General features: G+C 48.5%; 1 protein-coding gene across 1 annotated transcript in view; it reads right to left on the bottom strand.

Moving 5' to 3' along the window:
• Nucleotides 1-22,805, bottom strand: part of UBE2O (ubiquitin conjugating enzyme E2 O) — a 62,746-nt gene that overhangs the window by 10,237 nt on the left and 29,704 nt on the right. The window contains 13 exon segments of the mRNA XM_040577773.1: nucleotides 943-1,032; nucleotides 2,312-2,437; nucleotides 3,459-3,571; nucleotides 5,040-5,194; nucleotides 7,826-8,328; nucleotides 9,162-9,283; nucleotides 9,286-9,311; nucleotides 10,112-10,221; nucleotides 10,876-11,019; nucleotides 12,766-12,829; nucleotides 14,333-14,430; nucleotides 15,366-15,476; nucleotides 21,010-21,069. Coding sequence (XP_040433707.1) covers nucleotides 943-1,032; nucleotides 2,312-2,437; nucleotides 3,459-3,571; nucleotides 5,040-5,194; nucleotides 7,826-8,328; nucleotides 9,162-9,283; nucleotides 9,286-9,311; nucleotides 10,112-10,221; nucleotides 10,876-11,019; nucleotides 12,766-12,829; nucleotides 14,333-14,430; nucleotides 15,366-15,476; nucleotides 21,010-21,069 — 1,722 coding nt within the window.

The following is a 22,805-nucleotide window of genomic DNA, read 5'->3' as shown; positions in this document are numbered from 1 at the left end:
CAGACAGCAGCCTGCTTGTGGCGCTCCAGCCCACTGCCATAGTGCAGGCATTGACTATTCTGCTGTAATTAATGCAGAGCTGCTTGCTTTAAAAAGAGATCTTGATCAAGCAGATGCACCTCTGTGGCAGAGGCAAGGGTGTTCGCTGCCACGCTGACGGAGATGGGAGCTTACAGAAGCAGGGCTGCTCTTATCTTTACGGTGTCTGCGCTAATTTGAAGCAACAAGGGGGAGAGCCATGGGACAGAACTGTATGTAGTTGTGAATACGGTTACAAGACAGTACGACAAAAACCTTAAAATAGAACAATGCAGAAGACAAATGCATGGGGTTAAGTGGATTAGCTGTGTGGTTCTATCTCTATTTTAAAGCTTGCACTCAGCTCCTTCCCCTCCCTGCCTTGCGAGGAGATTTGGGTCTGATTCCTAGGTTAGCTAAGGTCACAACTTGGGGCTCTCATCCAGCTTCTGGGGGAGCTTCTTAAACCAAGTAGAACACTACAGTGCCATTTCACAAGCGAGACAGAAGCAGCAATAGTTTTTCAGCAGTTGGGCAACACGGTTAACCTGGGCTCAAGTCAAAACTGGTGATCACTTCGTTCTGCAACCCCCGTCTGCAAAGCAGCAGGTGCTGGAGGAAGGCTGTGGTCAGAGCTGCGAGCACGCAGCGCGTAAGGAACCAGCAGTCTGCCTGTACTTTCCTGGCAGCATAAGGCTCTCTATATTGAGAAGTAGTGCTGACCAATTAGCTGCTTAGTCCTCCTAAAAAAAGACAACAATTTTTGTGCACTAACAGAGGTGTGAAGCCACCCTTTCATATGGGAAGGCAACAATAAATAGAGCAAGATTCCCTTACAGGGTGAACCTCTTTGCATCTGGCATTTAAAACTTGTCGCTCAGCTAAGAATTACAGAGATATCACAAGCTAGGAACGGGACCTCACCTGAGGCAGAATGATAGTCTTGGAGTTATCAGCCCACACCACTTCCACCTTGCTGCTGACATCCACGCGAGCCACCTGTCCGACCGAAGGCTGTGGACACAAGAGCAGTTCGTCAGCCTCTTTCCTTCCCAGGCTGTTCAGTGCAGAGCAGGAAGCTCTGGAGAAACAGCTGTGCCCCACGCTGGAGACCTCCAAACCTGCACCCTCCTAAAAAACGCTTGCAGCTTAGCCAGAGAGCCGGCTGCAGCAGAAGTGACAGGAGTCCTGAGGTCCCATGGAGAGGGGGAGAAGAATCCTATGTGTAGGGTTTCCATGAGAAAACCCATAACACTACCATGGAGATGTGGAAAACTCCTCCCCACGGTAGAGGACCCCCAAAAGGCTGGTCTGGCAGCAGAATTCCAGAATTTTCACCAGGATCAGAGCTGTGGCCTTCCCAGGGGCAGCACCAGGGGTATCTGCCAGAAAGAGACCTGGCAGTCCCCTGGAGCAGGCTGCCCTCTAGTGGGTTGCAGGAGCCACCCAGCAGGAAGGGCTCACAGCGGCCTTCCCAGGGTGCAGGAACAGACCTGCCGCACACAGCTGGCGCAGAGGGTGCATGTTAAGTGGCATCTTGCACTGGAAGGTTATCTGGGTCAGCCGAGCATGCACGGATATGTTTCATGCTGCTGAAACCAGAACCGCAAGAGGAGCCATCCTACACCCTTTAACCCTTTTTTAGGGCAAACGTCTCAACAGCTGGAGGTCTTCCAGGCAAAATAAGGAAGCCTCTTTCCTAACAAACAGCATATTCATAGAGTCACTTAGGTTGGAAAAGACCTCTAAGATCATCAAATCCAACTGTTACTTTCTACAAGATAAATTGTTTCCCTTTCCTTCCCAGGAGATGAATCCACTCAATGATCAAAATTAACACGTACTCGATAAAACAGACAAAAATCAGAACCCCAATCTTCTGTGGCCAAATTACATTGGTTGCACGACAAATGCGCCTCTACTTTTGGCTCAGGAATCCACGGAATATTCTCATATTACAGGTTACTCAAATCCTAAGCAATCCTTAAGCCTGATTAAAAACCATAAGGCAAATGTGTGATTCTTGTCTCAACATGTGTTCTGGCTTTGTTACAGTCTCTGTCACCACGGTCAAAGGATTTCAAGGTTACATCTCCACCAGACCTGAAGATGTGATATGGTACTCGTGACAGCAGAGGATACTATAATATAAAACTAGCAAGCTAGGGAGTTTAGGATGCCCAGGATGTGGACACGTGGGGTCTAAGGCCATAGCTCTCCCACTGACTCTTTCAAGCATCCCCAGACTAGTACCTGGTGACAACACGGTCACGTAAGTGTGCTGAGAACCCACCTCATCTTCCTTAGCTGTGGCTCCGTCCGAGTTGCCGATGCGAATCACAATGTCAGTAGTGCGGAAGCGAAAGTCTGGATGGTCAGCAATGTCATACACACTCACGTCCTCCTCCTCCCCGATCAGCTGTGTTAGAGACAGAAGGCAAACTGTCAGCCCCAGGATGCTGCACCGATCCTCCCAGCACTCCAACATCTAGAGTACTCCTCATCACATCTCGTCCATTTTCGGTTCTCTAACAGACTGCGGAAGGAACTGCTGCGGTTTGTTAGACTCCTCATCCCATCCTGTAGTGCACCAACCAGGAACAATAATGAAAGGAAACTGATGGTCTCCCTCTCATCTCTTCAGGTTCCCTCACCTTCACTTCGGGTTCCATGCCACTGAGATGGCAAGACATGCAAGAATGTTTCATTCCCTTCTGAATGCCCAGATTTCTCACAGCAGTTTAGTGGGCCCGAAGGACTGCATTTACTTTAGAAACAATCGAACTGGAAATGTCTGGCAAAGAGCTTATCAACTGATGGGAAACATCTTTCCTTCTGTTTCTCTTGGAGAAGTGCTAGGAGCTCACAAATAACGAGAAGGTAAAGCAGAACACAACCCCAGACGAGACTGATGTTCTTTTTCTAGGCATACAGGGCCCTGCTCAGTTACGACAACACAGCCCCTGTCCTAAGGCAGAAGGCCCCGCACTAGATTTGAGAGGGGAGACTCGAACCACACATCTTCCACTAGACTGTTGTCCACAAGAGTCTGTGAAATCGCGTTCCTATAAGCTCCCCAAAAAGCAGGATAACAAGCCATGGATTCTCTATCAACTAGTAAAGACACAGTAGGGAAAAAGTCTTACAGAGAACTCAAGAAACTGCCTGTGACTACAAACATTTCCATCCATACCAGAGCCTGGTATCGATCATGGGATGAGAACTCTTTGCTTGTTCTTTGCTGCCTTGCAGGCATCTAACAAATAGCAGTGTCACCACTTCTGGCTGAAGTCTCCAGGCCCACGAGCACATGACTGTTCCCATCCTCAAGGACAGACTCCACCGCAGAGCTGACTTCCAGGTTTATCTGTGTGAACCTCGTGCTGTTTTGTGGCTGCTTTCTCTTAGCTGGCCTCAGCAGGCACTGCTGCTGCACTTACCTCCACGTCGTCCCCGCTGGATTTCAGCTTGAACCACTTCACCACGCAGGTACGGCCGATATGGTCACCAGACTGCACGACTCCGTATACGCCGGGGTCCTGGGAGCTCTGAGCTTTTGGTCGCAATGGTAGGGGAAAAAACAGACAAGTTAAGTGAAGGAGCACAGCCTTCACACACGCCTGAGGCTGTCAGCTCCCCAGCTTCTAGCTGAAACCTTCCGTTTGTGAATGGCATGAGGAAAAACAGTTCTTCCTACACAGTCGAAACCGTGCTCAGCTAAGGAGCTACATTTTAATAGGGCACGGAGTGACGGTAAAGCAAGATGATGTTGCATCAGATGGGGTGAACACATTCACTTCAGGACCCCTTTTGAGCTCTATTATAAAGAGAAAACAAGAAAACGAGCCATTCCCTTAGTGCTCTGCCCTCCAAACCACTTCCACGATGACAGAGTGTCTGCGTTCCTGGACAGGACAGCCAAGAGCTCCCTGGAAGCAGCCCTGGCTGCCAAGCTCATCTGAAACTGCGCCACCCACAACAGTTTTGCTCCTCTGGAAAAATACACAGGACAACAAACATGGAAAGCAGACAGGATGAAGGCATACGTGTGCATATGTCTGCACCGTGTATCCTACAGAAAAAAGCTGGGCCTGGACCTGGGCTGTTATCCAGACACCTCTCAGATTTGTGTGGCTGACAAGATCCACCTCTCAGCACGCTTAGCAGGGACACAGAACTGCAGGGAGCCCAGACTCTGCTGGAGGGTATGCGTGACACGGGAATGCAGATCCCAAACTGGGACAGAAGGACTGGAGCTGACGGGTATCTTCAGTTTCCACAAAACAGGTTTAACCCACGAGACTGGCCAGACAATTACTCATTAAAAATGGGCACGCAAAACTTTTTTTTTTTTTTTTTTTTAAAACACCAGCTTTCCATCTTCCCAACCTCTGAGAAAATCTTGTGCTCCCCACTGCTGAGGGTCGACTACAGAAGCCAGCTAAGAGCCAGATGGCGTGCCATCAATATCTCACAGCCTACAGCTGTAAATCTCCCAGTCATCTTGAACTTGTACTGTGGCCCTCACTAGCATCTCCAATCGGTTTAGTGAAGAAAAGGAAGGCAAGTAGATGTTGCCTCTGGGTTGCCAAAACACTAAGAAAAATAGAGGGTCATGACAGGCAGGTCCTTCAAAGAAAGCAGCAGGAGATGAGCTGTTTGTCCCTCCCCTCATTCTGGGACAGAGCTCAGAGCCATCTGCACTCTCAAGGAGACGGCAGGCCAGCCCTACTCTACAGAAATGCTGAGAACCCTGGTTTTGTTCCTTGACATTTACTCCTTTTACATCCTGCCTGTCACAGTTCAACCTTGGTGTTTAAATAATGGTTCTCTGCTGACATTCAGGTAAAAGCACCTGAGTCGCTCTGTCCCCTGTAAGGCTCTTGTGCCTACCTCACGTGAGTAGTACTAACAGCTACTGTAAAAAGGGCTAAAACGTACATTAGAAGATCCAGATTGAGAAATACTTTGTAATTAAGACCATGTTTGCTCCCCGAGAGCATGTCTTTGACACTCAATACCTCTTTTGTCCACCACAAAATCCCCAGGGCAGAACTCATTGTTGTCCAGATGATGGACTGGAATCAGCTCATTGGAGCGAATGTTCGTCTCCACGGTGCCATCCTGCCACATCACGTCAGCCGAAGTCATCGTGGTCACCACTTCCACAGCAACCCTGGGAACACAAAGCCGAGCAGTTACCAGAGGGAACGTGCACGAAACCCACCAGAACTCGATGCTGCTGACATCAGGAGTCAAGATGGATCTCGGCACTTTGCAGCACCACAAGGAGAAGTCACCGGGCTGGGAAGGAAGCCTGGTCCCAGGGGAAAGAGCTGCACAGCGGGCTTGGTTTTGACAGGTTCTCAATCACTGCACGTTACACTGCAGATGTTACAACACGCACCAGTCTGTATTGCATGAGGATTTACTTTCCAGGGAGCTGAGCTTATTTCATTGCTAGTGGAATAAATTAACATGACTACTAGCACCCACTTTCCACAGCCAGCTGAGGTAAGACAGTAGCTGGAAATACTTTGAAACTGAAGATCTTCTCCACTGAAACACCTACTGGTAGCCTGGCAGCTTGGAGAAGCCTAGGACTGGAAAGGAAAAAGAAAGCAGCATCCATCTCAGTCCTTCCAGAAAGGAAAAGAGGCTGAAAACACTGAATGTGGGTAAAGCAAAAGGACGTTTGTTTAAGAAAGAACTCTCCTTCCCGGCTGTTCAAACATATACATGTATTTGTCTGCAGGTCCAAACCAAATCCCAAGCACACAACAAGACTGCATGTTGGTACTCCACCGTGAAGCATGACAGTCGGAATTTATTCCACGCTGTAGGAGACATGAATATGGTGGAGGGTTCTTTAGAAAAGCCTGTCCAGATAGCCTGCAGCTCCATTCTGCCTGGCTCCACGCAACTTGTCTTTTCAATTCCATGCTGATCTTAAATACAGCCTTTATTTGGCTGGCCAGGCCTTGCAGACACAACACAAGTGCTGCATTTGTGTTGGGTTCAAGTCAAACCATAAAGCGGATACAATAGGCTGTTTTCGCCCACCCGTTTTTATGCGTGTCGGCAGTAAAATGTTCTGAAGTGGAAATAATCCAAAATTTCTGGCAGGGCCAGCACCCGACAGCAGAGCTTATCAGGGAAGGAAGTCTGTAGGAGGTCAAGTGTGGTGGGTGACACGCCAAGGGAGGATTCCTTGTCTTGTAGGGGATGCACAGCTGAGGATGGGAGAGGGGAAAGGCCAGGGTACACGGTCTGGTCCTGTCTGCAGAGCTGTTTATGCTGCTTCACAACTCATTTTCAATGCTCCATCGCTCCTGGGCACTAGTAAAAATCAGGATGCGTCCTCACTAAGAGACAACCAGAGGTGTGCAGGCTGGCCGGGGAGCTGCAGCAGGTCACTAAATGATGGAAAAGCCACGTGCTGAGCTGGCACCCTGCAGCTGGAGATGCCCACGAGCTGACACACCGGATCTGGTGAGCGACTGCAGCAAGCTCATCGGCTTTGCTTTTCTCTGCAGCGCTTGGCAGCACACCTCCTGGGGGCCTCACCAGCTTCCTCTGAATATTCAAGCAGTGAAGACCACTCGTACCGAGCTTCACTCGGAGGGCGGTGAGGCACTGGCACAGGCTGCCCAGAGGAGCTGTGGCTGCCCCATCCCTGGCGGTGCCCAAGGCCAGGCTGGGTGGGGCTGGGGGCAGCCTGGGCTGGTGGGAGGTGTCCCTGCCCATGGCAGGGGGTTGGAATGAGAGGAACTTCAAGGTCCCTTCCAACCCAAACCATTCTATGATTCTACGAATACTGCTCTGCTGAGCATTGTGACCTTCAAACACAGTTTCTCCAAAACCTGCAAGGAGTAAAGAAACAGCTCTCCTTGTATACAGGCAAAGCTAAAATAAACAAAATGAGAATGAAGCTCAAGGCATTCTCAAACTACTGGGTCTCTTAAATCCTGGTAACGTCACTTTTCTGAGAGGATTCTCACATCTCTGCATCAGAAATAAAGTAATGCAGAGTTTTTATACAATTAAGTAGCCCAGGGAAGCTAGCAAGGTAGGCTAGCCAGCTGTCAGGTGCCCGTGCTTCCCCTAAACACGGCTTAAACATTCTCCAATTCAGAAAAAGGGGAAAATGCTGAGTTAGGTATTTCTAGAAACGGGCAGACACATGCAATCCGCCAAGCTACTGAAATCAATTCTCCTGAGGCTCTCAAGGAGTGCATTTTGATCATTAAAAAAACAATTAGAGGCATATTGCTAGCAAAGGTTGCAGATACCTCTACAGAGCAGGGTAAGGATAAAGCAGAGAGCACTGCAGTACGAACCCCTGCCAGCACAGACCTCCCTGAGCTCTGCAGGCAGCCCTCTATGAAGACTACCTGTCCGTTCACACTGTCGTGGTCTGTCCTCAGCCTCTCTGCAGAAGCTGCCAGCGAGGTGGCCAATTAGTGTCACGTTAAGCTGTGCAATCTTTATACGCCTCCTTCTCTGCGTACAGAGCCTAGCGCAGCACAGATATTCCGGCGATGCCCGGAGGCACAGCAGAAACAGAGTAGCATCGGTGTCAAATCACGTGGCCCCAGTTTCATCACGAGTTGGACGGAGACCAAGCTGATTTCACACAGGTCACTGCTCAGTTATCACAAAACGATCACTGCTGGTGACTACCAAGCAGTGTCCTAACACGAGGCACACCATCAGCTTCCACCCAAGCTGAGGAGGTGGTTAACATCTGAGAGCTTTGATAAAGGAGATTTTGGCACATATACCTGAGTTTGGAAAGCCAGCTCACCTGTCTCCTGGCTTAAACTCTCTTGAAATCTTGGTCTTCTTCTTCTTGTGCTTCCGCTTCAGGTTTTTGATAGAGAGGGGGATGCTCTTCTTGCGGCCGGTGCCGCTGCCGCTCTGGGACGAGGCGGTAGAGCTGGCAGAAGAGGTGACAGAGCTAGTATCATCGGTGTCATCGGCTGCCTCGTCATCAGCATCTTGCTCCATGGACTGAAGCCGGTAGTCAGACGATGCCTCGTCTTTCAGCAGGTAGGGAGGCTGCTGCTGTCGCGCTGCTGCTCCCCCTTTCTCTTTCCCCGTTTCTTCAGGCTGCTCCTCCTTTCTCTCCCCTGCACTCGGTGCGCTGTTGGAAGAGTCCTCCAGCTCACACTTCGATCCAGGCTTAACGTCTTCTGCTTTCTGGTCAGCGGCTGTAGCAGACTCTTTGTCAGGGGCTTCAGTGGTACCCTGAGACTCTGGGGAGCACGACATGATCTTCACTATCTGCTTCTTCAGCAGCCTCCTCACCTACAGAAAGCAGACCTGGGTCAGACAACATGCTTGTACACTCAGCAAGCTACCTAGGAATAGGTAGCTTCGTACAGAAGGATACAGCACCCCATGGGCCTCTGCACATTTCACTACACCGGAGTATTCTGCAAACCAGCAAGTCATGCTGGCGACAGCACACTGCAGCCATCTCAGCACTGCTCTGCTCAGAAGCAAATACCAGCCAGCTCTTGAGCAGCATCAGACTTGTCTGTAGGAAGGCAGTTTGGCTCTTTCAGGCTATTTTAAGCGAGCTCTGAACTTTTTGTGATGGAAGGTCACAACAGGCTGCAGCATTAATCTGTGTAACAGACGCAGCTGTGCGGGGAGGTCACCGTCCACACTGCTGATATCCTGTTATTCTAGGAACACCGCTGCTCTACAGCCAGGGTGTAGGAATCATAGCCTGACTCATTAGGCCTAGGAAGGGAAGGCTTCTTTGTATCACTGTAGCAAGGATTTACCTGAATAGTTCAGCTCCATTAAAAATTTGAGGTTATGTTAATGAAAGCGACATGCGCCCAAGTCCGGGCTGTCAGAGCACAGCTTCAACCCTGCAAGGTGACACCTCTGTGTTCAGCGTCCTGTTCATGTTCTCTGGGGGCATTAGCTGCATGCCTCGCCCGGGCAGTGAAATTGCTGCACAAGGTGACTTCGTTGCTGGCAACAACAAGCCATTACTCTTTACAACAACTGCTCCAGGAGCGGCATTTCAGACCACATGACTACCAGGAAGATCTCTGCCTTAAAAGCCGCAGCGATCAGAAATGATTTGAGAAGTCACATCTCCCTCCCTCCACCTCTCAGCTCACCTTTTTGGCAACCGATCCTTCACCCAGGACGCAGTTCCTCTCTGGGCATTCACAGGTGATTTTTGCAGGCTCCACTTTGTCTGGGAACACATAGAGGCACCTCTCCCCGAGCTGCCTTTGGCATGGTCGAAGCACCCCAGACGCTTTACCCTGGTAGGACGGGAGGAGAGCCATGAGCAAAGTGCAAAAGCAGTAACAGAACCTAGCTGCGACCATATCCTCATGCCACTGAGGCTTCTTCTGGGGTGCCAGAAGCTAAAACCGCACCAAATCCTTCCCAGGCACACAATTATAAAGGAGGAATGGGAAAATCTCACTAGGGAGCGGGTGGGGATACAAAGGGTTTGGGTGGGACACCAGTTGCTGCTCTCCCTCTGGTTCCCCCCCCAGCAACAGCTGCCAAGAGGCATTTGAAGTTGGCATTGTTTTTTGCTGTCTTCGGAGAGCTCCCCTCCTCCAGACTCCCTCGGAGCTCCAGACAGGACTGTGCTGCATTGTGCTATTACTCATCTGACTTTTCTGTCTGAATTTTGTCCAGCTCATCTTTGCAGCTGCAGCCTGCAGAGGGCACCAGATGCTCCTTCAGCAACAGCTCGTGTCTACAGCAGGACACTTTACTGCCTGCTGCACACACACATTTAAAAGGTGAAGCCTGCTTCAGGCACAAATGGAAGAACAGGGAAGAAGTGAGCAGTTGCTAGACACCACTTTCCTCTATGCACTTGTTGGCTGGAAAGCACTTGGAGAGAACAGCAGGATGCTAGCCCTTGTAGTGGTAACTCAAGGGCCTGCTCAACTCATTTGGAAGCTATTCCTTCACCTTTTTGAACCTCTGGAATACAGGCAAATAACAAGGCAGAAAAGAACTGCAAACGGCAGCTTTGTGTCTGATCAGCTGCAGGCATGTCACCCCCAGTTTGTGCAGAGAAGAGATTTTCAACTGCCCTCACCTGGACAGGTTCTCCTGGCTGATCACAGAGGGGGGTGGGCTCACACTGTCAGTACCTCCAGGACAAAAGCTTTTAGTGATCCAAGTAACTTTTAGTTCTACCACCTGCACCTGCAATGTAAAGAGAGACAAAGACAATTAATTTTTCAGAGGCTTTCCTACACCAGTGTTGAGGATCTGAAAGCTTCAGCACAAGAAAGCAGCAAACCTGCTTTTGTCACTTAAGATGGCAAAGCGCATTTCAGTGCATCCAGAGCCACTGCAGCAATCCCATAGCATGGCTCTGGGCAACACTGAGATCTCCTACAGTTTTTAAACTTTAAGACAGACATCTGGCTTTGGAAGGAAGCTACAGTACCTACAAATCAGCAGCCCAATGTCACAAAGAGACATGCTAATGGACTTGGAGCTGCTCCCTCTTTCAGCACGGAGTCAGCAACATTTCTCCCTTTTTGGACAGCATGTAACATTAAGTTTCAATAGAAGAGGTGCTTCCAGTACCCTAACGATCAGCCATACAGGCCTTTAAGTGTACTGGCACAGGATCATCTCACGGGGTGCCAGCAGGGACCCTCGGGAGGAAAAGCCAAACCCTGCTCCAAAGTCCTGTTAGTCCCCAACGAGAAATTTGTCACTGCAGAAGAACAGAGCCCCAGCGCGTTTGCTCTGGGAACGTTACCATGGCAAGCTGACTCTGCGCCAAAACGCCAGCCAAGGACCCATTCTGTGCAGAAAGTGGCCGTGTATCAGCTCGTCAATCCTTACCTCTTCCACCACCACTCTGAACTTGCTTTTTGTGCTCAGAACGGGCTTCACACCCGAGAGCCACTGCACACTGGAAAAGACTTTAGAAGGCCCGATGAGGACTTGCCCAGGATAAAAGCCATATGAATCATCAAAGAAAAGACCCTGTAGGGGAAAGGGAGGAAAAAAAAAACATAAAGGGCTTGAGTTTTAAGATTCCAACATTTCTCTTCCCTCATCCGTGATCAGTAAGACTAATCAGAGGGGAAAAAGTCTCGCTTGCAAGTTGCCCATCTCTTAAAGTTCATTCTCCTCCCGAAATCAACCTAGCAGTTTCTATAGCAACCTACTCTATCACACATTCATACGGGATTATGACTCAGTGTGGGAGAAGCAAAGGTACTTGCAAGAAACAAGAGATATGGATTTCACACAAACGTTCTCAGTAACAAGGCAGCCGAGGTAGGCCCAACCCTGCGGAGGGACACCCCGTCTTTGCCATGCTCCAGTTCGAGCACCTGCAGCTTTCCGGCAGCCAGAGGGATCCTGCCTTCACTCCTCTGTTTGTCAAATTAAGTTTGTGAGTATTCCTTCTGTCTTAGGTGGATTAGTTAATGCGACAGCCCTCTGAAAACAAAACATGACTGTAAACAAAACAATTACTTCCCTAGAACGCTTTTCCGCTGATATTTAGAGTGATTTGAAGAGCCAAAGACTCAGAACGTGGGGGCGGACAGAGCAGTTTAGAGTAGAGAGAATACAGAGTATAAAAATGTATGGAGTCTTGTAATTTGTCAAAAAGGATAAGAGCAGTGCGACAAGATCTAAATCAGGCATGTTTCCAACACAGCAATTCCGAGCACAGGACCGAGTAACACCGGAGACAACTCACGTCTCAGGTGAAACTGCAAGCCTCTAGAAGACTACGTGCACTTTAAAGGCAGCCTGACTCCAAAAAAAAAAATAAATCTCAAAACCAGGTACCTAAAAGCTGGATGCTGCTACAACATCAAATTAACAAGCACAAAACATGCTGTACAGCCCAAAGCAGCAGAGACTAAAATACTGGAGAACGTCTAGCAACAGACCACGCTTTTCTGTACAGGACAAGAAACCACAGCAGCGCATCCTATTAAAATGATATTCCATTTACTCTGAAGAAATAGGCAAACAGAAATGAAGTTTTAGATCTTTGCTTTGAAGACAGGGAAGGATAAGGGCTGACTGTAATGTTAGTTTTTAAGAATTATGTCATTCTCAGTCAATTCCCAGTAAAGCTGCTGGGAATGCAGCGAGGCCCTGCTGATGCTATTTGGGAGGACAAGCAAGCTATTGTCTGCCTTGGAAGGTAAGGAAATCTAGATTCCACCATCACACAGGGAACCCCACGTTTCAGCTGACAGGCTAGCAAAACCTTCCCCATCACCTGATTTGGAAAATGCCAGTATGATGGCAGGACTCCATTCAGGGAATGCAATGGACTACAACAGCAATAGACAGTGTTTTACACAATCTAGAACATCTTTTAAATGAGATGCCCTTTTCCAGAAGAAATCATGAAATTTGAAAGTATTAAATGGAGCAAGGGCCTTTTCAAGCACGTACAGATGTAATGAAGAGACAGGGAACTGCCTTGACACCAGCCATCTGACTGCATGTTATGCAAGCTGTTTGCAAAGAATGCAGCTGGATATGCACTAATTGTAATACCTCCTCAAAACCTGCTCATTAACATTACCTTTAAGCTACATCCTATTACATTTATTTCCAGAGAAGATCTAGTTAAGTGATTTTCAGCTGTGATGCATCATTTAATTTTTAACATTAATGAACGACTACAGTTTTGCCTTCCGCCCTCCCTCCTACGCAACAAGCTGATCAGAAGGACTCTCGGGAGAACCAGAAGCTCACCGAGTCACTGACGTGAGGACAAACGTCATACAGCTTGGCTCCATCTTCTGTACTCATAGAACACCTGGAAAACAGAAGAGACACGGTCACACTTCCAGAGCCATCCACCTCAAAAGCAAACAGCACCAAATTAACAGCTGCTGCCTGAGCAACTCTGCCCATATGCCCAGCAGCATATTGCTGAGCCTTTATGGTCCAGAGCAGAGCTGGCTACGGACAAGCTATAAAAAACACTGCCTGGTATTAAAAGGCTCCATTCAGCAAGTTAAAAAAATAAATTAAGTAATACGCAGGGCACTGGACAAGATTTGTCTGCTGCAAATGTCCCGTTTGTTATTCACACTGCCACTGGAAACTAAAGGCAATTTGGGTATGCTTGCTTCAGTAATAGCTTCATTTCCAGAGCAAGTTCTGGTGGGATTTCAAATGATTCATTAGGAAGAGATTTTGAAAACAGTTACCTCATTTGACACAGCTACGCATGAGCTGGTAACAGACACCAAGCAAGGTTTTAAATTCCACCAGTAACTGCAGACAGTACAGAGAGAGAAGTGCAGCTATTTTCCACTCCCAGTTTAACATGTTTTTAAGAGCCTTCCAGTCTGGATTAACCAAAAGCTAAAAATCAAAAACATCACAGAAGCATCCACCAATAATCTGTTATAGCTCTTGCATTGCTCACTTCTCTGAGAAAGATGCAGAGCTGGCTGCAAGCTTTTTAAAACTCATTTATGTATTTAAAATTGTCATCATTCAATTTACAAGACAGATGGGTTGTTTCCCAGCTGCATGACCCATGTGCCTTTTGGCCCCCCACTAATTCCCTTGCATCAATAACAAAGTTTGTTGGACAAGACAGGCCTCAGTAACAGTGAACCTAATGAGTTCAGAAGGTTTTAGTTTACAAGTAACTGTCTGACACGCACAAGAAACCAAATTCAAATCATTTTATTAGCTTTGCAGAACCATAAATTAAGGTAATGAGATATTTGTTCCAATGTTCCTGGTTAAATCTCCTTCTAGAGTTACGACTTTCGATTACATCTTCATTAAAAAACAACATTCCTAATGCTGTTGCAAATAACAGTGAAGATAAAGCAAGGCTGACCTTAACAGCTCAAGTTCCATCTTGAGCTGCTTTTTCAGCTTTAATAAAAAGCACTAGCCTGCAATTTTCCACGTTTTCGCAGATGTTTAAAGGTAAGAAGCTTCCCTCCCTGCATCTCAGTGAAGGTATGCTCTCCTACTGGGGTTTGGAATACGTGATCTGTCTTAACCAGCCATTTTTCCAGGGCAGAAGAGCAGTAATATTAACATATTTTAGTTCTGGAGAACTGATCTGCTGGCACTGAAAAAAATGACACCTTTCAGATAACACATTTTCCAGAGGGTGATCAGTGAACCTCGATGATTGCAGAGAAAGATGTATTCTTACTCTGCATCTGAAGATATAACAAGCAGATAAATTAACAGTATGTGAATGGGAAGCCCAGCCTGTTTCTAGTTCTCCTAAAATAGATCAGGATCATGAAACTTAAGGGGGAGAGTATTCAACAGAAAGAAGTACCTGGCTCCATTGGAAAGCTTGAGGATGACCTGGTTCTTCAAATCATAGACCTTGCCCAGCCAGCAGTCATAGGCTATGTAGTCACCATACATGAAGGGCTACAAAGAAAACAGAAAACAAACCTTATAAATAGCAGCCCTTGTACTTTGAGCCATCAAGTAAATTCTCACACAACACAGACTGGATAGCAATCCCAAAAGGGGATTAGGGCAGCAACTGCAGACCTCGCTGTAAGCTAGAATTAAGATACATTGAGGAGTTTGTTCGACAGTCAGAACATAGCCTGAATTCTCCATTTAAAAAGCTCTGACTCTGTGGGATTTTTCCTCAGATCTTAAACTTGCTATGTCAAGTGTCCCATTCTGTTCAAAAGCTACTCTGCAAAGGAGGGGCATACTTGCACTTGTCATCAGCTGATTTTAACAACTAATTGTTATTTATTTTCATCACTGAGCCTAATCCCGGGCAGAGAAGCCTGTATCCCCCTGCCTTTCCACAGGACGTTCCTTGAGAAGGGTTCTGACACTCCGCCTGTTCGCTCCCAAATCATTTTTTTCTCAGAGCAACCAGGATGATAAAAACCTATACCACTTAACACCTGAAAACCCCTCCACCCACTCAAGTGAGAGAACCAGGTACGTTGCAGTTTCAGCTTGACTCCTCTTAGCATTTTTATAGCCTGTTTAACCAGAAATGATATTGCAGCTCGAAAGCACTGTGCCGGTACAATGGGGCTGCCCCAATCCGGCACCAATCTCAGCACAGAAGCTCTCACCCAATTTAATCACAACCTAGCCCTCCAAGCCAATTTGATCTCAGCAATGTGATCAGAAACACAGAACAGATGGGGAGAAGAGGAGCTACTGCATCTTCTTGGAGGGAGGATGTTTTCAGTATGCCTAAAATAAAACCAAGCTGCAGATGCATCTTGCACAATATGGCTGCTTCCCTTGCATGCATTGCTTAGAATACAGCAGCATCCCTCTAAACAACAGAGCTCTGGCTCCAATGCTTATTTTGGCTGCATTCTCACCCAGATATGTTGCAGGTCTTTGCTGTTGACAGGGTAGAGGATGCAGTTGGTTCCCACCAGCTTCACAGCACACTCTATGTTGACATCAATCACAGTCCCACACTGGCTGTCCTGAAATCACAAAAGAGAAAAAGGGGTTATAACCTAGAAAAGGCCCTACATACACATGTACATGCTCTATGCACAGACAGGAGGTACAGAAACAAGTCTCAGGAGTAGAGTCTGAGTGCCCTCCCCTCAGCACTCAGATCCTTGCTCTGATGGGGGATTTCACGTGATCTTAAAACAACTCCGCGGCTGACATTGCTATTAAAGACCTGTGCCATTTTCTTCCCAGTTAAAATTTGCAATGGCTGCTAATGAAGCAGCCCAGAGACTCTGGTATCTGGTCAAATAAGACAACACTGTCAGGTGATTAGAATTTATTTGCTTTCAAATCTGCCTGGCTGTTTAGTCTACACAAGCGAGCAGATCTTTGCAATTCCGTAGGACCATCATGCAGATATTGCCCTGAAACAACAAAGGCAGGGTACATCAACCCCAGAACACAAGAATTCTTTAAAGCAATCTGTGACATCTCATTTAAAGCTCAATTTTGGAGGACTTTATCAACGGCCTTCACTTGCTGCTATGCAAAAATCTGGCACCTTTCGGATTTCAAGGTTTCAAGCCAGATAATTTACAGTTGGTCCAATTATGAGACGGCTGTCATTATCTCCATCACTTTGCTAAAAAAGTTGTATTTATTTTTTTCTGTCCCCAAGAAAAATACCGCATGCTGTCAAGAGCCTTCTGGGGCTTGCTTGGCAGGGAGCACGCAGTGTGCACGTTACTTACACATATGGCAGAGGCCTGCAAGGAAGGGCTGCTAACCCAAACACTGTCAAATGTGGCAGCTGCCCTGGCCTGCTGACAGCTGGGACAATCCGTACTTTTATTTATTAAAGACCAGAGTCCACTATGAAAGCTGGCTGAGGCAATCCGACAGCAACTCCTGAAGCTGTCCGTATCTCAAACATCAAGGTCACTGCTCCAACAGGACTTGAGCATAACACTTGAAGGGCTTATGCCCCGTGAGAAGTGGATTTGTTTGCTCGGTTTGCTTATAAGCACGCTGTTCTTTTGACCGTATCAAATATTTATTCAAGGCTTTCACCCAGAGCCCTCGGCAGCCCTTTGGGGAGCTCACGAGTTTGCTGGTGCTCATCTCATCACGGGGCCTGGCAGTTTGAGCAAAGACACCCTGCAGATGCATGCAGTCCAGGGTAATTCCTGGACAGATTGCTCAGCCCCCTTGTCCGTCTGCCTTTCCACCTGCCTGCTGCAAGCCCCCTCCTCGCACCGCACTGACCCTGTACCCACAGCTCCCGCGGAGGTGTCGGGGACAGCAGCGTCCCCGCGTGCTGCCCCAGCGGAGCTGTGCCAGGAGGCTGGGAGAGCTGGGCTGGCACAGCTCGAGGCAGCAGGGGTTCGTCCCTTCCAGCTGCCCCACAGATTTCTGCCATTTCTTTCTACAAAGGCTGGGAAGCAAAGGAAGCCTCTCCCAGACGGAGCTGCGCCGATGGATGCGGCTAAGCCTGACGCAGCTTGCGGCCCGCGAGGCCTGCCAGGAGGAGCCCGGCTGAGCCAGAAGGGCCCAGCAGAGCCAGGAGGAGCCCAACAGAGCCCTGCTGTTCTCTCTCACCTTCAGAGAGCCCCGAGCAGGCTTTGCCAGAGCTACGCCTGATTCACCACAGCTGCTGCCAGCACGGCTCCAGCCGCAGACGAGCGAGGCCTGCTCACAAGTGGCACCTGCTCAGCTGAAGCTCACGGCTTCTGAAAGCCAAAGCACAACCACTTACCCTGCCTTTCCTCTACCTTAAGCTATTTAAATATGCTCAAATCCATCCTCAGCACATCCGTTGCAGTTTAGGGTTTGGTTAATTTGTGTTTTAGATTGCTTTGTAGCCAGAGAACAACAAAAAAAAAACAAAAAAACCAACCCCCTTGTCCTACACCAAGCATTTCAGGATTTTTTTCCTTTATCAGCAGCTCTGAGACGTGGTACAATCCAGCACCTGTGGTTTCTGTGGATCGTCTTGTCTCTGGGCTGAAACCCTGCCTTTCCCTGGAGAGCACCCAAAGGTGCCCTGCAGCACCCCGCAGGCCTGCCTGTACCCGCGGCCGGCCCCGGGGACCTCACGGTGCTGAGGGAACACCTGAGCAAGGACAGCTGAGAGCAGTCTGCTCTGCAAGAGTCCTCACAGGCCTTCTGAGGAGGCTGTGTCTGTGGAGAGATTACAGGAATTGGTGCTAAGGAGCAGGCAGCAGAGTTTCTCTCTCCATGCTGCAATGTCCCTGTGCAAATAATGATTCCAGCTAAGGACGGATTATGGAGGCCCTGTGCTCTTCACCTACCCCCAGCCCATGTTGGGTGCAGATTCCCTTCAAGATTCCCTTCAGGCAGAGCATGAAGGAAGCTGCTACTCTGGGATTCGAGTCCGTCACCCTGTCTGTATCAACTTACAAAGCACCAGGTTTCCCATGGCAAAAACCCTTTTGCCATCAGCGCCAAACAAATGAAACCAGTACCACATCAGTATCCCAGTGCCTCGTACTCACAGCTCCCATTTACTGCAGTTGGATGCTACCTAGTCATGGGCAGGAGCACGGGGTTTGTTCAGCTCGCTTCCCCTTCCAGTTACTAAAATGCTTGAGCAGGAACAGAGCTCTGTACGTGACTGCTAAGAAAGCAAGGATCAACGCTGCGAGCAGCCTTAGAAGCTACAGGACTGTTGAATCACAGCTCTCCTCTCTCACCTGCCACTGAACCTTTGTTAATATCAGTTTGTTTACTCTGCTGTCACATGAAACATTAGCCTGCGACAGGGCAGGCAGCCTTGCAGTGGGGAGGTTCTGCTGAATCACTCCGGGAGGTTACAGCAGCGCTCAGCACTGCGGTCCCCAGGCGAGACGTCGCCAACTTGTCTCGTCTTCCAGGCCAGAGCTCGGCTCCCCGCCGCCCTGCTCAAACACAACTGTCCTGATCTGTCTATTAGATAAGGGAGGGACCATCTGAAACAAGCCCACGTTTCAGTTTCGGTATATAAAAAATCCCCCCTCAATCCCACCAGCAGCACTGGCAAGGGGAGGTGACTGATCTTTGTGGGGACTGCAGGCTTGCTAGCAGAGCCGATGGATTCCAGCCCCATTCGCACCAAAATTCAGTTTTCGCCCCAAATGTTCTTCCTGCTTCTTCTGGTACCCACAACAGCACACGCCACGGTGGAGATACTCAGTATTTAAGCAGTGCACGGACAGCAAAACGACTCATTTCGTGACCCCATCTGAGAGAACAGCAGCTCAGCAAGCACATCCCCCATTTTGTGCCCCCTGTCCTTCTACTCATTCCCTCAATGCTCTCTTCTAATTACGCCACCCTCTTAATCCCTTCCTTTAGAGAGGACAGCAGCGCCCGGCAGCCTTTGAAGCAACAAAACCCAGGTGTCTGACAGATTACAGACCCACTTCTAAATCTTTTCCCCAAGCTAGCGTATCACCTGGAAAAATGAAGTCTGCCACCATTCCTCATCCATCTGGATTAGACCTGTGGGGGCCCAACCGCATTCAGGGAAAATGATCTCATTTTACGCTTCAGACCCTGAAGCTTTCTTTCCTCACACTCAACGCTAGACGAGAAGCACACGAATTTGAGTCAGCTCTCTTCTCTTGAGGAACAGAGGATTTCAAGTCCTTCCCGCTCAAGGTTAAAAACAAGCCCGAGGAGAGTGTGGTGAATACAGAATAAGTTCCACATTGTGCATTTGCCAGGCCAACTGGTGCAGGGCAACCATCCCACATCCTGAATTTGGCAGGCTGACACTTGCAAATTTTCTATTTTAAAGACTTTGGTAATTTTTGCAATACATCTGATGAGTAAAGGTTTTCTTTGGGATGGAAGGGGTTTATTTTTTCATTTACCACTGATATTTAAAATATACTTGATGGTAAGGTGAAATGTAAGTCATCTTCAGATTTGCTATGCTTTTGAATAGAGGGGAGAAAAACTGAGTTATGCACTCACCATTCCATCAATAAAACATGACGTTACCAGCCACTAGTACAAATGGTCAAGTAAATGCCGTTGTTTAAGCATGCAAACAGACAAGAAAGGAGTGTGCACCTGCTGGGACACACCAATGCAGCTACCCATACACGTGCAGCAAGCTAGAGAAGCCAATTTCTGCTTAGATGACTATGGAAATCACAAACGAAAGAAGCACATCCACGTTTGCCAAGAAGAAAGCAACTCAAAGTCATTTTAAGCTTTCAGGATAGTACCAAGCGTTGGAGAACAGACAGTTGAGAGGCAGGACTCGAAACATCCTTCTTTGAGCAAGGATAACCACAGTGCCCAGCTGGGCCAGGGACAGCAGTGTGAACAGCTGATATTTCTATTTGCTAGCAGTCCTTTGTTTTGGAGTGAAACATTTTCATAAAGCTGCAGTTTTAGTAAGGTATCTTGAAGTCGAATTTCCATTTCAAACAAGAATTCAATTTCTTAAGGAAATGCTTTGTTTCAGCATTTTCCTAATTACCCTTCAAGTTTTTTTCACTCTTTTCTTCTCCTCAGAACATTCCACGCAAAAGGGATGGGCTTACTGTTTTTTTCCCTTTAATTGACAAATAAAAGGGCTTTATTTGAAGCACCCAGCCAGGTCAGAGAAGGGACTTCTCCATCCCTGCACCAGGCTGCACGCCATGTGGTGCAACTGCAGCAGGCCGTGGCCAGCTGCCGGCTTCATCACAGCCTCGGTAGCTATGCTGCTGGAAGCAAGTCAAGAGAAGATGCGAGCGTACACATGGCAGGCCATATGGCTCGAGGTTACAGGTTAGGTGTTAGCAGCAGCAAGGAACTGCCAGCCCAGCTAAGCTCCTAAAGAGATCACATCTCATTTGATAATCGATATGGAACAGTGTTCCCAGTATTCCCCACAAAAAACAAATCCACGCGTCTCTGACGAGCACAAGTGCTGTAAAACTAGAACAAAATGACTAGGACTTAAAATAGCATCCAGCAGTAGTAAAGGTAACGATCGCAGGCTGCCGATTAAGAACCAGCTTGCTTTCTGCCAACCTAGCTGTGGCAGATACTTCAGCGTGTGTCTTGCTCCAGGAGAGTTGGGATTTGCTGCATTTCTTCTGGGAGCAATCAGACAAGATGGTGCTCACTGCAGATTAAGAGGTCTCCCTGAAAATATTTCCTCCTGTTTTTCTACCACGGCACACCAAAAGGCACACAGGGATCGAGCGACCTGCCTCTGCTCCAGCTTCCCCATCAGGTCAGGGAGAGCAGGTCCACACTCCCCACAGCTCACACTGACTGGATTTAAAACTTAAATGGTGCCAGGTTTAGACGAGCTGCTTGTCTCATTACCTGACATTCAGGCTTGCCTGCTCAGGAGACCTTTGCAGATACGCAGCAGCAGCGAGGCAGCCTTATCAGCATTTCATTTTCAAAGGATGCTGCTAGGTCTATTAAACACACTAAAAATAGAACACACTCAAAGCTTTACCGTTCAGTTCCATTCAGGCAATTTGGCAAGCCTCAGAAATCCATGCAGCAGCGTTATGGTCAAAAAGGGACAAGGAAAAAAGCACTTACGCTGGAGCTCATGTGTCTGACCACATCTCGAGGGACGACAGAGCGATCTTCAAGCTTCAGCTGAGGGGAAAAAAAAAGAAATACTGGATTTAGTGAGCCCGGGTGACACTAGGTCAGAAATGACATGACAAACACAAACAGCGCCCCATCCCTCTGGACTGGAGAGGCTTTCAGCAGAGGATGCCGAGGCACTTCCACATATGGAGTTAACCTCCTTGGAAAACTTGCAAAATGCCATTGGTAGACCTGAAACACAGCAGCCAGGTGATCCCTCCCTGATTACAAACACAAAAAGGGGCGCAGACATCCTGACCTAGTGCCCCCTTCCTCATCCTCCGCTGGCATCACACAGCACTTCCCACCCACACCCAGTCTCTGCAGTAGGGGAGACAGGAGGCACACGAAGCAGCGCACCACACCGCGCTTCTGTGCCTTTTTCTGCATTTTTTTCCACCCAAGATGCTCCCTAAATACCCATGGAAATCCCATTTGGCCTGGAGCATTTTAAGCAAGAAGCACTACGGTGAGAAGACCTAGCCAGCAGGAATGGGCTCTGGTGTCAAATTCATTGCAGCAAGCACTTGCCTAAAAAGAAAAGTCTCTTGCTGCACTCATTAGCCTGCAGGTCCATGCAGGTAACACAAAACATCAGAAACGGCACGGATGAAGTCACAGCACCGCTCACACTCCGCTTCCTGACAAAGCACTTGCTGCGAGGAGCTAGTGCTGGCACCAGGAGAGGCAGCCAGGCCATCGGTGCCGATCCTACACACACAGAGCTGTGGCACCAGGACCCGTTACTGGTACGGGGAGGCATTGCCTGATGGATCTGCAGGCATTTCGGGCCAGTTCACCAAGCCATGTCCTTCCAGCAGAGATCCTTCACTGAACCGCTTCAGAGCACCGCTTGCGGGCTCTTTCATTAAGCGTTACTAACGGGCTCGGAACTACAAAATGCAGTTCCCACCTAACGCACTACCAAAACGCTGTACAAGGGCTAATATCCTAAGCACACCGACAGGGAGGCCACGAGGCTGAAGGGCAGTTCCAGGCTTGCTCGGCCTCCCAGAAATTCAGCTAAGGCTTCCTTCTGCTGATCGGGGAGAACTTTCAGCTGCATTTCACCGCTCGTGAATGTATTTGCAGAGCTCAGCGTGATGCACCAATGCAAACACACTAATTACAGCCGGGGCGTTTTGGGAAGCACCACGGGAGCTGAGTGCCAGGGACACTCTTTCACATCCTCCTTTGAATTCACCTCGCTGCTGCTGCACGCACCGCTTCTCCTTGATCCCCAGCCCAAAATCCGCCGTGCTTCGTCAGCATTTCAGCCTAGCCCACGCCCTGGCCTACAGCCTGCATTACTAAATCAGACGTAAATCTATAATCTGAGGACAGGATCCGGAATCGAAGCAAAGCACCTGAGTATTTCTTGCCTTCTTGAGAGCGTGTTTCAGTAAGGGAGGAAGGGAGGCAGCCAGCTAGGCTTTTAGACCAACTGCTGGAGTCAGGACTCCACCGGAGTGGGAAACCTGAAGCCTCCCACAGCCCATTTCCAGATTGGGGAAGCGTTTTCATCGCCTCCCACATCCCACCAGGGTATAGATCGACATCAATTTTTATAACGCTTCCTCAAATTATTCGTTCAAGTACCGCGCAGATAGCCTCTTAGCATCCCGAACCAGGCAGCGACGCTCACACTCCAGTAAGCACACTTGCAAGGACAGCATTTGGGGTAGTTTAGCTACAGAGTTCTCTTACTGCAAAACCCAAAGCGTACAGTGATGGTTTCTTTT

Source organism: Cygnus olor, chromosome 18, assembly GCF_009769625.2.
Source record: "Cygnus olor isolate bCygOlo1 chromosome 18, bCygOlo1.pri.v2, whole genome shotgun sequence".
In the NCBI taxonomy this organism is placed as follows: domain Eukaryota; kingdom Metazoa; phylum Chordata; class Aves; order Anseriformes; family Anatidae; genus Cygnus; species Cygnus olor.
This window is presented reverse-complemented; position numbering and strand designations above follow the sequence as displayed.